We start from the raw sequence: 16911 nt of genomic DNA, 5'->3' as shown, positions 1-16911 counted from the left end.
CTCTTTCACTAGATGTCCCCAAGCCCAATTCCACCCAATCACTCCTTGATGTGAAATGGAAGCAGAAATCTTCCTTCAGCTCTGCTCAACCATTCTTTGAGACGATGGCCCATCTTTCACTCCATCTTCGCTATCCTGCCTTATCTCTGTAACCCATATTTCCTTTAATATTCAAAGATCTATTGATTTCTGCTTAAACAAAATGACCAGCTCTGCACAGCAATGGGGGTTGGCATGGTAGCATAAGCAGTTAACGTAAGGCTTTCCGCTTGCCCAACGCCAACTGCATACAAGGTCAGGGTCCAATTCCACACTACCTGTAAGGACTTCGTACCTTTTCCCCATGACCATGTGAGTTTACTCTGGGTGCCCCGGTTTCCTCCTACATTCTAGAGATGTATGGGTTGGGGTAAGTGAGATGTGGACACGTTTTATTGATGCCAAAAGCGTGGTGACACTTGTGGGCTGCCCAGCACAGTCCTCACTGACTTGATTTGGCACAAACGATGCATTTCACTGTTTTGATGTATATATTACAAATAAAACGAATCTAATCTCAATCCATTTAATCTCCCTGGGTAGACAATTATATTCCCCTTTCTCAAATTGAAGAGACTTCACCCTATCTGCGTACTAAACCAGAAACAGAATCAGGTTTAATATCACCGGCATATGTTGTGAAATTTGTTAACTGTGCAGCAGCAGCACAATGCCATACATGATAAATATAGAAAAAAACTGTGAATTACAGTAAGTCTATGTATATATATTAAGTAGTTAGATTAAATAAGTAGTGCAAAAACAGAATTAAAAAGGTAGTGAGGTAGTGTTAATGGGTTCAATGTCCATTCCCTATCCCTCATTCTGAGGCTGGGATCCCTGGCTCTAGACTGCTCAGTCAGCAGAAATATCCTCCCTGTATCCACATTGTTGAGACCCGTACAAGTTTTCAAAGTCTCCACCCTATTCACGTACCTGGCCAACAGGTGTTTAAAAGTTGTTACTGTGCCTGCTTCAACTACTTCCTTTGTCAACTTAGTTTTTACACTCGTCATCTTCTGCTTAAATGTTAAGTTCCTATTAAAACTTCCCCTTCCTACCTTAAATCTACACCCTCTAGTTTTTGATTCTCAAGATCTGGAAAAGAAGTGCAGATTAACACCAGCTTCCTTCCCTCTGTCATCAGATTTCTGAAAGGTCTATGAATCCATGAACACTCCCTCACTTTTCCTCTTTTGCATTATTTATTTATGTATATGTTATTGTAACATATATTTTCTATGTCATACACTGTACTGCTGCCACAAAATAACAAATTTCACTGTATATGAGTTTTGGGATGGTAAGGTGGAGATACGTCTCTACCAAAGGAGGTGTAAGGTGCTCCTTCCCTCCACTAGCCTGCAGCTCACCCTTGGGCAAGGTGTAGCACCTGCTTAGCCCCCCAATCAGGGTCACGTGAAGCCCTGGGGGCAGGTGGTGGATGGTTATGTGAGCAACGGGCACATATCACATCCTGGTTATGTGACCACTGACATCAGGCAGACAATCTTTGAAGAGTATTGATAACATCTGGGGTCACCTGCCTTGTAAGGACACTACCCAGAAGGCGGCAATGACAAAGCATGTCTGCAGAAAAATTATCCAAGAACAATCATGGTTATGGAAAGACCATGATCGCCTACAATATCATACAACATGGCACATAATGAATGCACGAATAAACTTGATTTTGATTCTGATTCTGAACACTGAAAACTTTCACCCTATGTATGCCCCTTGTGATTTTATACACAGTTCTATGATTTTCCTCCAACGGTGATGAAGGACAGATGTATGACCTGGCTGTTGCCTTCTCATTGGTTCACAAGATCAAGAATCTTTATAAGGCAGGGTGTTGGCGGTGGGCAGAGGACCAAGGAGGAGAATTTCCCCTCCCCAGTAATCCCCAAAAAAGCTGTGGACCAAACTACAGATTCAGCATTTGGTCTCTTGACAGTTGACGAGCCCCTACATCAATGTGAAGAGTGGGTGATGAATACCTGCGGCCCTTGCTCTCCCTACAGCATCCACAACTCTGTCGTCCGAGCGGCCGTCTGTTATGAGGACCAGCAAGGCAGGAACTTGTGGGCGTCTCCCTGCAGAGGTATGGAGCACGTAACGCAGGACAAAGTCTATGGCCTTCCCTGTGAGAAAACAGAAATGGAGACGGCAAAGAAAAAATAAAGAACTTCATTTAATATACAACTTTCATCTCTGAATCAGAACATCGTGGGTCAGATTTTACCCCAGTGTCACCATATACAACTATAAGATTCATATTCTTGTTGACAACAGGTTTTTAAACACAGAGAGTGGTGTCTTTGTGGAATGTGCCGCCAGGGACCATGGTGGAGGCTGATGGATCGGCACATGGATGAAAGAGAAATGGAAAGCATTGGCTATTTAGAAGAGAAGGGTTAAAGTGATCATGGAAGATCACGTGCCAAAGGCCCTGGAATATTGTGTAATTTTCTATGTTTGACATAATGATGATTGGAGAGATGGATTTCGAGGTGCAAGTCTATAGCTCCCAGAAAGTGGTAAGGCAAGTGAAAAGGATGGTAGAGAAGATGTACAGCAGGCAGGCCTTCATTGGTCAGGGCATTAAGTATAAGAGTTGGCAAAAGTTAGCATTTGAATGAAAGAAAAATGAAGGATTATGAGCTATGCAGGAGAGAAGGGTTAAATTGATCATGGACTTGATTCAATTCTAAGTTCTATATTCCATGTTCAAAGAGTGTGGTTCTAACAACTTTCAAGGAATTTGATACCATTCAGATAAAAGCTACCCATCTTCACTAGGAGGACAACAGCATCAAAGGAAGTGTTTCTTCATCACCTACTGAAGGACAATTAGGGATGGCTAAGAAATACTGTGCCAACAATGTTTGATCTTCTAAAGCAAAAGAATTTAAAAAGTGAAATTCTTCATTTATCAAGAAGATTGAAAGAGTACAGAAAAAAAATTACAAGACAAGGTCTTGAGAACCTGAATTATTGGGAAAGTTTGAATAGGTTAGGGCTTTATTTCCTAGAGCATGAGAGGATGAGGAGAGATTTGATAGAGGTATATAAAATTATGAGAGGTATAGATAGGGTAAATGCAAGCGGACTTTTTCCACTGAGGTTGGGTGAGACTAGAACCAGAGGTCATAGGTTAAGGGTAAAAGGAGGAATGTTTAAGGGGAACTTTCTTCACTCTTGACCACGCCAGGGTCCAATCACACAGGCGTACAGATAGAGATGTGAACTACCTCCCAGTGAGTGACTTCTTGGTTATTCGGACAACCTACCTGTTTTAGTCCCACCAGTTCGATACTGAAGTCCTTCTATGGCGCGGAGCAGTTCCTGCTGGGTGGTGAGTCTGCCAAGTGGGATTTCAATCTTGGTGTCATCGCTGTATTGAACCACAGCAATCTGAATAAAGTACCATGGACAAAATTAGAAGATTAAACCAGCACGGCAGCATAGTTAGAATTAACGATTACGAGATTAAATATTGGATTTTTTGTCATACATATGTCAAAACATTGAAGTATACAGTGATATATGTATTGTTTTGCATCAACAGCCAACACAGCCTGGGGATTGTGCTGGGAGTGGCCCACATCTGTAGCTATGCTTCCAGCGGTTAGTGTAACATGATACAGTGACAGCGATCATGATTAGAGTTCAATTCCCCCGCTGTCTGTAAGAGGTTTGTACATTCTCCCTGTTAGCCGGCTGGTGGTGTAGTGGTAAAAGCACCAGACTTTGAGGCAAATGGTCCTGAGTTCGAATCTGGCCAGCTCTTTGCACACTTTCCATCCGTACTGGGTTGGGCGTTGAGACTAGCAACTCAGCCTCAGTCAAATACTACATAAACAGTAAAAATGCTACCTGATGTGCCACAATGCGTGAACAACAACAACATTCTCCCCGTAGCCATGTAGGTTTCCTCTGGGTGCTCCAGTTTCCTCCCAAAGATGCCCTGGTTAAGGTTAGTAAGTTGTGGGCATGCCATGTTGGCGCTGGGACATGGACTGGTGACGATGTACTTGAATAAGCCTACCTGAGTTGCATCAGGTCCAATGTTGGGGAGATGGGAGACCACATTGAGCAAGAACTGCTTCACCTTCTGGAAGTTGTTGAGCCCAATACTCCCGGAGCCGTCGACAAGGAACACAATGTCAGCTCCAGCTCTACTACACACTGAAACCAAAGCAGAGAAGTCTCATCACAACATAAGGGTGTCGCTGCACTTCAGGACTTGATTCAAAGGGAAAGGTTGACTACCTTAGGATTGGAGCAGAGGAGAATGAGGGGAGATTGGATAGAGGTCTACAAAATTATGAGGGGTATAGAAAGTGAAAGGTGAAACATTTAGGGGAACTTTTCTACTCAGAAGGTGGTGACAGTGCGGAATGAGCTGCCAGCAGAAGTGTTGGATGCAGGTTTGACTTCAACACTTAAATTTGGATAATTAGTTGGATGGGAGGTGTCATGTTTCATAACTTCAAAACATTAAACCAATTCAAAGGAAGACACAGGAGTCTGGGAATGCGGGTCTAACTTTGTGTTTACTTCATGTGAGATGCACATGTATCACGTACTTGTACCTATAACCTGTAATGAATTACTTAAACAAATAAGAATGCTTAATCAAACAATATATTTACAATATTACTCAAATACTACTGAAGTATTAAAAACACAGCAAGAGAGACATGGAGGGCTATGGTCTGGGTGCAAGTTGATGGGACTAGGCAGAATAATAGTTTGGCACAGAGTAGATGGGCTGAAGGGCCTGTTTTTATGCTGTATTGCTCTATGACTATATAACATACAGAATAGGAGAAGCAAGCTGGAAGAGCCATGAGCTCTCCTACACCAGAATCCTAGAGATGCAGCACAGAAGTGCTTGATGTCGTGGGGCCTGCACTCGATGAAGTTCAGAGGGAGGAGTGGGGGCGGATCTCATTGAAACCTACCAGATACTGAAAAGCCTGGACAGAATGGACAGGTAAAAGAGTCTAGAATCCAAGAGCACAGCCTCAGAATGAAGAGATGTCCCTTCAGAAGTGAGATGAGAAGAAATTTCTTCAGGCAGAGAGTGGTAAATCAGATGAATTTGTTCTGTGACGAGAATACACATAAAATTAAGATGTTTGCTGGCCTGGGTTAGCATCAGTGACATCAGCAAGTGGTCTGCCACCTGCCCTCAGGGGAAGGAGAGATAAGGAACAATGGAGCAGCGTCTGGAGATGTGTAATGAAGGGATGTGGGAGAGAGAGCTGTCTGGAGCGGCTCCCCCTTTGAACCCTGAACTGTTTGAAGTGATGGACAGGCGATACCCCAGCAGGGGGATAAAAAGGGACCAGTTCGCTAAGGCAGGACACACGCCACCCGAGGTAACGAGACCCTGGAAGCGGTGCGCCTCTCACGAGTGGGTGAGAAGTACCAGACAACGGCCAGGGTGGAAAGGTACAATCAGCGGGATCGCCCTTGCCTGGGTGCCGGGTTCACTGCAGAGGATCGACCGCATCTGGAGGAGGGGTCACAGTCGGTGACCTTAGGTGACATCACCAAGGACCCACCCAAAAGTTGCTTGTGAGCCATATCGCCGGTCTGTGAGTGAAGCCGTTCTGAATGATCAGTTGTTCCTGTTCTCTCTCTCTCTTCCCCCACGTTGTCCATCGCCATGGCAACGATTACTGCGAACTGAACTACTAAACTGGACTGAACTTTGAGTCACTTTGAAATTTGGTCATTTACCCCTAGACAACGATAGAGTTTGATTGATGCTGTTATCTTAATTCTGTGCACGTGTGTGTTTATCATTGCTGAACTGTTGCATTTATTATCCTTTCGATTACTGTGTTGCTTATTTCTTTAATAAAACTTTCTTAGTTCTAGTACTCCAGACTCCAACTGAGTGATCCATTTCTGCTGGTTTGGCAACCCAGTTATGGGGTACGTAACATAAGTGGGGTTCTCGTCCGCGATTTTGAATGCTAAATTTGGGACGGAGTAAATTGATTGGGTTAAAATTCCCGAAAGAAAGAAAAGACAAACAGCAGAAATGGAGGTTGAGGAATTTATAAAGGCGCCGACCTTGGAGGCATTAGAGGATGCCAGGAAATCGGAATTGATAGCTGTGGCCAAACGGTTGAATCTTGCTAAGGTGAAGTCGACAATGAGGAGAGAGGAGATACACAGAGCTATTGTAGAGCACTATGTATCTAAAGGTGTGTTTCCCCAAGGTGAGCTGGGGGTGGTGTCTATTGAAAATTCTGCTGGAGACGCGGTACAGGTACAGCTTGAAAAACTGAGACTCGAGCACGAGTTCCGGGTACGGCAGTTAGAACACGAAGAGAAAGAGAGGGACAGACAGATGGAGAGAGAGGAGAAACAGAGGGAAAGGGAATTTGAGCTGGAGAAGTTAAAGATAAGGGCCGAGCAGGGGCTCGTGCCAAACCAAGGTGGAGGGTTCCGGGCGACCCAGGAGGTTAGGCTGGTTCCCCCATTTGACGATACCGACGTGGATCGGTACTTTCTCCACTTCGAAAAAGTGGCTATAAGTCAGGAATGGCCGAGGGATAAGTGGGCTGTTTTACTTCAGAGTGTACTGAAAGGGAAGGCCCAAGAAGCTTACTCAGCTTTGTCCGCAGAAGATGCCCAGAGGTATGAGGTGGTGAAAGAGGCCATCCTCAGGATTTATGAGTTGGTCCCGGAGGCATACCGGCAGAGGTTCCGGAATGCGAGGAAGCAGTGGGACCACACGTATTTGGAGTTTGCCCGTGAGATGCAGACATATTGTGAGCGTTGGTGCGCCTCGAAGGGGGTAGAGGGGGATTATGACAGACTGCTACAACTGATCCTGATTGAGCAGTTTAAAGGTTGTGTCCCTGAGGGTATGAGACCCTACCTCGATGAGAAAGAGGCAGCCACGTTAGCCACAACTGCTAAGTTAGTGGATGAGTATGCGTTGACGCATAAAATGAAGTTTGCCCCGAGTAAAGGCTACCAGAAGGGTAGTCAGGACGGCGGGGAGAGTCCGCCGGAAAAGTCAGAAAGTAAGCCGGGGACTAGTGAAAAGGATAAGGTAGACCGGGAGCAGTCTGGTAGGAAGTCTCCTGGGGTCATCTGTTATAATTGTGGGAAAGCCGGACACTTTGTCTCCAGGTGCTTTGCCCCAAAGAAGGAGACGGGAAAAGGAAAAACGGCAATGTTGAATGGCTGTATTGAGCTGTTAAGCGAACCGCTAGGGAAGGACAGGTCTGAAAAAGTCCAGGAAGGGCGCGAGAGGTTTGTCTCGGCCGGACTGGTGTCAGTGAAGGAGAGGTTAAAACCAGTTCCAGTGCGGATCTGGAGAGACACGGGAGCGTGTCAGTCACTAATACTGAAGAGTGTATTAGAGTTTAGCTCAGAGACCCAGACTGGGGAGGTAGAGGTCAAAGGTGTTGGGGAAGGGACAGAGTCAGTCCCTTTGCACCAGATACACTTACAGAGCAACCTGGTCTCTGGACTAGTCACGATCGGGGTGAGGTCCGAATTACCGATGAAAGACGTGGAAGTCTTGCTCGGTAATGACATCGCCGGAGGAATCGTGTTCCCAGTCGTGAGATTGACAGGTCAGCCTGCCAGCATTGAGGCCCCGCCCATGGACTCACAGGTTCATCACGGGCCCGCGATAGTGAATTTAGCTGAAACATTTCTGCCAACCTTGTGTGAGACAAGGGGTAGTGAGGGAGCTGGGACGGATGGAGCAGTAGCCAGGAAAGAATTTGTGCAGACGCAGGAGCGAGACGAGGGGCTGATAGTTGCGGCAGAGACCGCTCTCTCTGACACAGCCTTGACAAGGGAACTAGTAGGCTATTGTGCGGCGGAGGAAGTGCTAAAAGGGAAATCAAGTACAGTATCTGCAGATGAGGAGTGCGGGGTGGTGCAAAAGAGTTATGGGGATGAGGTTTTTAACATGGCCCACGAGGTACCCCCCGGTGGACATTTTGCGGTGCTGGAGGAAACAGTTGGTGGAATCATGAAAGAGATTTACCGGCTGCCCAGGGGGAAGAATGTTATTGATCATGACCGACGCGAACTGAAACGGTCACCGGCTTTTGATATGCTAACAAACCTAGTCGGTGTTAGCGTGGAAATCAATGAAGCTAGGGGCCCCCTGATAAGAGGAAAAAACCATTTTGAAAAGATTAGGATGGGATCGATCAGATGGGAGAAGGCTATTGTTTTGGCCAGGTCTACTGATAAGGTCTCTCCCTTAATCCCCGAACAAAGCGAATCTTTAGAAGTAATTAAACGACTCGCACCCGTGGGTTTGATTGTCCCGAGGAAATGCAAAGAACTGGGACGTTGGGTGATGTCTGTTACAATAGGGCAGCCTAGTAAAGAACACGCATATATAATGAGTAATTCAGTGACTAAAGGGCTGACGAACACAGAGGTGTGTATTGGCAATTTAATACGGCTGTCTGAAGCCAGTTTGATAGTGAATCTTGAAAAAAATGAATTCGGCCACACGAGGGTCACTTACCTGGGAATTGTGGTGACACAGGGACAGCTGGCAGTGATGCAAGCTACAGTGCAGGCTATCGCTGACCTCCCAACCCCGACAGACAAGAGAGCCCTCAGAAGGCTCTTGGAGATGGTGGGGTACTGCAGGAAGTTTTGCAATAACTCTGCGGTCAATACCCGTCCCCCTCCTACTAAGCCCTTGCGAGAGAAAACTGAGTCGGAATGGGACGACGCTTGTTATTGTGGTCCGGGACAAAACCAAATGAGAGGTTACATTGGTCGCAATTCATCAGTGTTTTTGGCCACTATGAAGTTTGCTGAGTTGGAGCCTGGTCTAAGGGATTATTAATAACACGTGTAAAAGGAACAGAAAATGTGATGACTGTCTGTCAAGGTGTTGACAAGTTCAAACTCGCTGTGTTAGCCAAATAGCTGTTAAAGATGTATATTTGTGTATGTATCAAATAATGTATTCATGTTTGTAATTTTTACCTCCCGATAAAAATCCTTAAAGGGGGGAAGTGTGACGAGAATACACATAAAATTAAGATGTTTGCTGGCCTGGGTTAGCATCAGTGACATCAGCAAGTGGTCTGCCACCTGCCCTCAGGGGAAGGAGAGATAAGGAACAATGGAGCAGCGTCTGGAGATGTGTAATGAAGGGATGTGGGAGAGAGAGAGCTGTCTGGAGCGGCTCCCCCTTTGAACCTTGAACTGTTTGAAGTGATGGACAGGCGATACCCCAGCAGGGGGATAAAAAGGGACCAGTTCGCTAAGGCAGGACACACACGCCACCCGAGGTAACGAGACCCTGGAAGCGGTGCGCCTCTCACGAGTGGGTGAGAAGTATCAGACAACGGCCAGGGTGGAAAGGTACGATCAGCGGGATCGCCCTTGCCTGGGTGCCGGGTTCACTGCAGAGGATCGACCGCATCTGGAGGAGGGGTCACAGTCGGTGACCTCAGGTGACATCACCAAGGACCCGCCCAAAAGCTGCTTGTGAGCAATCTCACCGGTCTGTGAGTGAAGCCGTTCTGAATGATCAGTTGTTCCTGTTCTATCTCTCTCTTCCCCCACGTTGTCCATCGCCATGGCAACGATTACTGCCAACTGAACTACTAAACTGGACTGAACTTTGAGTCACTTTGAAATTTGGTCATTTACCCCTAGACAACGATAGAGTTTGATTGATGTTGTTATCTTAATTCTGTGCACATGTGTGTTTATCATTGCTGAACTGTTGCATTTATTATCCTTTCGATTACTGTGTTGCTTATTTCTTTAATAAAACTTTCTTAGTTCTAGTACTCCAGACTCCAACTGAGTGATCCATTTCTGCTGGTTTGGCAACCCAGTTACGGGGTACGTAACAGTTCCCAGAGAGGGCTATGGAGCCCAAGTCAGTAGGTGTATTTAGGGCAACAACTGATAGGTTTCTGATTGGGGGGGTGTTAAGAGTTACATGGAGAAGGTGAAAGAATGGAATTGAAAGAAGTTAGCCAGGACTGAATGGCCGAGCAGTCTCAATAGGCTGAATGTCCTAATTCTGCTCCTATACCTTACGGCCTTATGGAAGCAGGATCTTCAATCTCAGTAACCAACAAATGTCCATTTACACTAATCCTCCACCAATCCCAGGTTCCTTAAAGTTGTCATAACTGGAGGGGGTGGTAATGGGGATAAGCTTCCACCACCTATTAAATGCTCCCAATGGCGTGCGACTCAAATAGCCTCCGCCAATCATGCCCAGCTCCTGGCCTTCACGTGTGGCTTTGCTACGAAGCCCGGCAGAGTCGTTTCTGCAGACAGGAGAAGGGGGAAAAGTCAAATTTTTGGCACCTGAAACCAACCACTTTGGGCAGATGAGGCTCGTCAGCTGTGGTTGGCAGCTGATCTAGGAGAAGTAAAACTCTGATCTCAAACCTTTGCTGCCTTTTGGCCGTACCCATTCATAGGGAAAGGTTCAGGAGTAAAGCCCGATAGAAAATTCCGGAGCTGGAGTATCTAAGGTAGTCCTACATTGAATTCAATGTTGACTGGCAACTCCCACAACACCGCTGATGCCAATCTGTATTGGTCTCCGCCATTCCTTTGGATTCATAAGCTGCACGGAGAGGGGGAGTCTGCTGCATGGGTAATGTCATTAAGGACCCCTATCACCCAGAACAAGCCCTTTCTCATCACTACCATCAAGGCGGTATAGGAGCCTAAAGACAGACACAACATTTCAGGAACAGCTTCTTTCTCTCCGCCATCAGACGTCTGAATGGATAATGAACACACCACACTATTTTCCTTCTCCTCTTTTATTTGCTCTCTTTTTGCACTACATGTTACATTTAATTTTTATATGTATTCTTATTGTAAGTTATAGCTTCTTATTTTATTAAGTATTGCATTATACTGCTGCTAGAAAAACAGCATATTTCATGACATATGCCAGTGATATTAAACCTGATTCTGATTCTAATGTCAGAGATACATGTTTTTTTGTTACATAGAGTGTTGAACACTACGCCACGGGGAGTGGCGGAGGCAGATTAAGGATATGAAGATATGTATGAAAGCAAACTGGGGGGTTCTGAAGGAGGGAAGGATTAGATTGACCTTAGAGTAGGTTAAAAGGTCAGCATTACATTGTGGGCCAAAGGGCCGGTACTGTGCTGTACTCTGCTATGTTCTGTGTTTTATAAGTGGGGAGGGAGTGGGAGATCAGGGTTAGACAGGGGAAAGGCTGGAGGATTCCCTGCTGCACTGCTCACCGAGTCGCTCAGTAATCGAGGTTTGAGGTCCGAACTCCGTTCCAAACACGGGCCGGATAGTAAAGACGTACTCTCGCCCAATTTGCAAGTTGGTGATCTGATAAGAAGTTGTAAGTGCCGGCAGGGTGACAGACTGCTGCTCTTCTTGTGCTATAAGAATGATAAAACGCAGAGGGATTAATGGGGCTGTCATCAACACTCTCTGGTTCAGTCACAGTCAAAGAATTCCCTACTCGTCAGCTAACAATTCTGCTATTCACTGGGGTTAAATGTCCAGAACCGTGCCAGGCTTCAGCTCCTGCTTTCTCTAGTTTAAATCTGATGGTTCACGTTGAATTTGTTGGTGCTGGGGAGCAGGGCCCCAGCTGCTCATTCACTCTCGGAACTGGAGACCTCACTGCGAACGTGAATGTTTATCACACTGGACAACAACGATTTTGCTTCCTGAATACTTTTGGGCTATCTTACGGATTTTGAGCTGCTCATCGTGAAAATCACCATGAAATTCCCTATCACACACCATTTTTTTGAAGTGGCCTATATTTGTTATTTAAGTTCAGAATTCAAGTCAGAATAGCTGATGCCAAGATTAAGAAAGGCATTTTTGTTGGTCCTCAAATCAACCAGGTCATCAATGACATGCAATTCGAAGAACTTCTAGTGCAACCACAGAAAATCACATGGAAGGCATTCAAGCATGTTGGTCAAATTTTTCTTGGCAACTACACAGCACCAAACTACGTGCAGCTGGTTGACAACATGCTTCAAGCTTACAAAACCATGAAGTGCAACATGTCGCTAAAGATTCATTTTCTGCATTCCCATTTAGACTTCTTCCCTGCAAATCTTGGCACTGTCAGTAATGATCATGGTGAAAGGTTTCACCAGGACATTACGGTCATGGAGAAATGGTAATCTATCAATGCTGGATGATTATTGTTGGACACTTAAGCAGTCTCAGACACTGAGTACAACTGAAAATCATCAGCAAAACATTTTTAGCTTAGTTGAACTATTGCAAAGCATCATCACCTTTATGCAATTAAACACATTATATTCAATAAAAATTAATTTCTTGTTTCTCCAAATTCCTACTTGATACAGTAGTCTGAAATAATATTTATGTTCAGCTTCAAGTGCTCTACATAAACAAAAAGAAATTCTGAGGAAGCAACACTTTTGGAAAAAATTCTTGTCCAGTGATATTTACTTGAAATGCCACTGAGGGAGACCATTTTAGATGGCACGGTAGCATAGGGGTTAGCAAAATGCCTTACAGTACAGACAACCTGGATTCAACTCCCATCACTGCCTGTAAGGAGTTTGTACGTTCTTCCTGTGACCACATGGGTTTCCTCCAGGTACTCTGATTTCCTCCCACAGTCAAAGACCTACTGGCTGATAGGTTAATTGGTCAATATAAACTGTGCCGTGATTAGGCTAGGATTAAATTGGGGGTTGCTGGGCGGCACTGCTCAAAGGCTGGGAGGGCCTGTTTCACGCTGTATCTCTAAATAAAATACATTTTTGAAGATCAGGTTTAATGCTTGCTCACTGCAATGCCCTCCCATTTAGTTCCATTCCCACCTCCCTATTGCCACACAGCCTCGCCCTTTACTCTCTCCTCCTTGCCCATCAAACTTTGATGCCACTTGACAACAACAAAGGAAATTTACCAGAACAATTAACTTAGCACATACCAGCCTCCCTATGGACTCTGTCTACACTCCTTGCTGCTCGGTAAAGCAGCCAGCATCATCAAAGACGTCACCCACCTCGGACATTCTCCCATTTTCCCTCTCCCACGGGGTAGAGGACACGAAAGCCTTATAGCACGCGCCAACAGCTTCTACCTCACTGTAATGTTGCCCATTAAATATGACTACCCCTAGTATGATAAATTGGACCCTTGACATTACAATCTACCTCCTTATGACCTTGAGCAACACCCTCAAAATGCTGGAGGAAATCAGCCGGTCAGGCAACACCTACAGAGAGCTTTCTACGGTTTATTGTCCTCCATAGACGCTGCCCGACCTGCTGAGTTCCTCCAGCATTTTGTGTGTGCTGCTCAAGATTTCCAGCCTCTGCAGAATCTCTTGTGACTATCATTGTGACCTGAGGCTGTTGGACTTCATTCTGTATTCTGTTAGTGTCTGCTTACCTTGATGCACTGTGTAAAGATTTGGTCTGTATGAACAGTATGCAAGACAGGCTTTTCACTGTATCTCAGCATATGTGACAATAATAAACCAATTCCAAAACCAGAACGTCTTTGGGATGTAGAGGGGAACAGCAGCACATGGATGAAACTTGTGTAATCACAAGGGAGCGCATGTAAACTCCATGATGGCATTGGGTTTGTAACCATGAAGTTCTGAACCACGTAGCACTCCTCCCTGCTTAGCTATAAACTGAACTCAATGTAGAATACATCTCAGCTATAATCACAGTATACTATATAATACAACCACCATAGTCTGACATCCACAGCACAGTTATTTTTAAATTATCCCATTCAGGCCCAAAGATTTAACTGCTATCCAGATTTTCTTACTCTTGTGGGACAACATCTTTCCTGACAAGGGGAACTACTCTGCTTGGCTAGTGGGACAATGCCATGACAACAATCTCAGGTTCTGGGGCCTTCTCCATGGTGGTTGTAGGAGTTGGCTCCGAGACTGTAGGAAGTGGTTCTGACACCTTTCTTCTTCCTTCTCTTCTTCTCGTTTGTTCACTTTGGTCTTGGGAAGGTGCATTTAGTTGGCTGGAGTATTCTCTTATTAATCCTCCCACTGCCCCATTACAATATGATCTCTCCTCTTGGTTTCCTCATCCACAACATCATCTGACGAATCTTCTGTTTTTGTATCTCCTTTGACTTCTTTCTTTCTGGCCTTCCATTCATCCAGCTGGGCTTTGGCCTTTGCATCTACTTTTACAAGCAACTTTTTGTTTCCCACTTAAGTTTATGCAATAACCTTAACGCACGCAGAATAGATTCTGGTTCTTTATGCTCACAAAAGCCGAATGACTTGCAACTTTCCTGAAGTTCCTGAAGCTCTCTTCCAGCTTAAAGCCAAGCCACATTTCAAAGTAACTGCCTGAGTAACATTAACAGAGGGGAGAAGATGGCGGCGCGACGGCAGCGCGCACGGCCTCTTCGGTGATGGTATCTGTTATCTGTCAAGTAGGGGACCGTGCACAATCCTAATTTGATGGAGACAGATGTGAGTGCACAGCGGAACATCTGGAAAACTTCTGAAATGTCTGCTTTCCTACCGCTGCTACTGTGTGGTAACTGGAATCTCTGGAACTGAAGGCCTCGAAATCCTCGGCTTTGCGTGTTTCAGCAGCTGGGGAGAGGTCGACGGCGCTCGGCAGAGGATGGCGCTCGGGAAGCTGTATCAGAGAGGCTGCTCGGAAGCTCGGAGTTTTCGGACAGATGGACTTAGGGTCGGCTGCTTCCAAGGTATCGGCAAGTTGATGGTGCCTGGAGGTTTATGGCAGGGAGTTTCTCCCCTTTGCCGCCTGCTACCGGGGACTCGGGAGTCGATCGACTCGGGAATTTGAGACTTTTTTTTAACTGTGCCCATGGACTGTCCTTCATCAAATTATGGTATTGCTTTGCACTGCTGTAATTATATGTTATAATTATGTGGTTTTGTCAGTGTTAGTCTTGGTCTGTCTTGTTTTCTGTGATATCACGTCGGAGAAACATTGTATCCTTTCTTAATGCATGTGTGCATTTCTAAATGACAATAAAGGACTGAGTGTTCTCATAATCTATCTATATCAGAAGCCTTCTCAGATATGTTGCCTAGAAAACTGTTGTAGTCAGACCACCGCTTTCGTTACTTTCACGATTCCTCTGAGCAGCATGGTCCAATATGTTTTCCAACTAAGGCTCAGAGGTTGGCACCAACACCTGTTTGTCCTCTGTTGGACATGGTTCATGGTGTACAGCATGGAGACAGTTGTGGCATCATCCAGTACCTTTCATAATTCGTTTACAGTTGACTCTATTACAGGGGATATGGCATGCAGACAGTGAATGGATCCCCAATCAAGTTGTAGTTGTCTTAGCCAATCACACTCCCATAATGCTACCCATCCTATTTTTTAACATATACAGGCCCAATGTGGCTTGTTGGTTATTGTATTTCACTGTTATGAACGTCACAGGAGTTATCTTTTCTCCAGGAAAAGTTCTTAGTTGGATACCCGCAGGCTTCAGTTTAGTACCTTTGTAACGCTGTTCAGACTCATACTGTGGTTTGACCAAAACAGCTGAGCCAGTGTCCAATTCCATTTTAATTAATTTGCCAAACAACAGGAATTCTGCAGATGCTGGAAATTCAAGCAACACACATCAAAGTTGCTGGTGAACGCAGCAGGCCAGGCAGCATCTCTAGGAAGAGGTACATTCGATGTTTCGGGCCGAGACCCTTCATCGAGTACTGACGAAGGGTCTTGGCCCGAAACGTCGACTGTACCTCTTCCTAGAGATGCTGCCTGTCCTGCTGCGTTCACCAGCAACTTTGACATATCACAAGACTTATTTTTCTATTGAAATGCAGCTCAGAACAGGCATTTCCGGCCCCTCACGCTGTGTTGCCCAGCAACTTTGATGTATGTTGCTTGAATTTCCAGCATCTGCAGAATTCCTGTTGTTTGCGTTTAAATTCACTACTGCGAAGCCTCTTCCGGTGATGCCTACACCGAAGAAGTTTAGATCCTCTCTTCGACGGGAGTTCAGTGAAACCATCTCTCACTGCTCCCCATCAGTTAGTCCTGACGAAGGGTCTCGGCCTGAAACGTCGACTGCGCCTCTTCCTATAGATGCTGCCTGGCCTGCTGCGTTCACCAGCAACTTTGATGTATGTTGCTTGAATTTCCAGCATCTGCAGAATTCCTGTTGTTTGCGTTTAAATTCACTACTGCGAAGCCTCTTCCGGTGATGCCTACACCGAAGAAGTTTAGATCCTCTCTTCGACGGGAGTTCAGTGAAACCATCTCTCACTGCTCCCCATCAGTTAGTCCTGACGAAGGGTCTCGGCCTGAAACGTCGACTGCGCCTCTTCCTATAGATGCTGCCTGGCCTGCTGCGTTCACCAGCAACTTTGATGTGTGTTGCTTAATTAATTTGCCGTTCACTTCTGGTGTAAGCCATATTGTTTGTCTATTGTTAGTTTTCAAATTGTAAATCTCAGGGCAACTCAGTTCTGTGTCTCTCTCATTATTATCATATTTTTCATCAAACAGCATGCAGATTAGTGCTCTTTCTGAAATTTCTATTTGACATTTTAGCTTTTTCTCTTCCCTGTGCAGTCCATTTATTTTTAATCGGCCTGACATACTCTTTGTATGTGACTTGCTTTGTTGCATTTTCTGCAAGTTTCACCCCTAAACTTGTGTTGGTCTGGTATGTGAGTCCTAACCACAGTGGTACCAAAATATGTTCAGCTAGGCTGGTTTCTGTTTAGCCATTGCAATTTTGTTCACGATCACTTTCATTCCCGACTGCAACTCAATTGGCATCTCTGTCTGTTGTTTGCATTGATACAGCTATTTCAACTGCTCTTTTAAATGTAAG

The 16911-nt window shown here is 45.3% G+C and overlaps 1 protein-coding gene across 1 annotated transcript in view; it reads right to left on the bottom strand.

The window, feature by feature from the left end:
- Positions 1–16911, bottom strand: part of col7a1 (collagen, type VII, alpha 1) — a 366380-nt gene that overhangs the window by 204830 nt on the left and 144639 nt on the right. Inside the window, exons 28-31 of the mRNA XM_063068334.1 lie at positions 11316–11465; positions 4094–4233; positions 3336–3459; positions 2043–2186 (exon numbers count right to left, since the gene is read on the bottom strand). Of these exons, the coding sequence (XP_062924404.1) occupies positions 2043–2186; positions 3336–3459; positions 4094–4233; positions 11316–11465 (558 nt within the window). The remainder of the gene's footprint in view (positions 1–2042; positions 2187–3335; positions 3460–4093; positions 4234–11315; positions 11466–16911) is intronic.

Source organism: Mobula hypostoma, chromosome 15 (genome assembly GCF_963921235.1).
Source record: "Mobula hypostoma chromosome 15, sMobHyp1.1, whole genome shotgun sequence".
Taxonomy (NCBI): Eukaryota; Metazoa; Chordata; class Chondrichthyes; order Myliobatiformes; family Myliobatidae; genus Mobula; species Mobula hypostoma.
The sequence above is the reverse complement of the archived record's forward strand: the minus strand, read 5'-3'. Positions and strand labels throughout refer to the sequence as shown.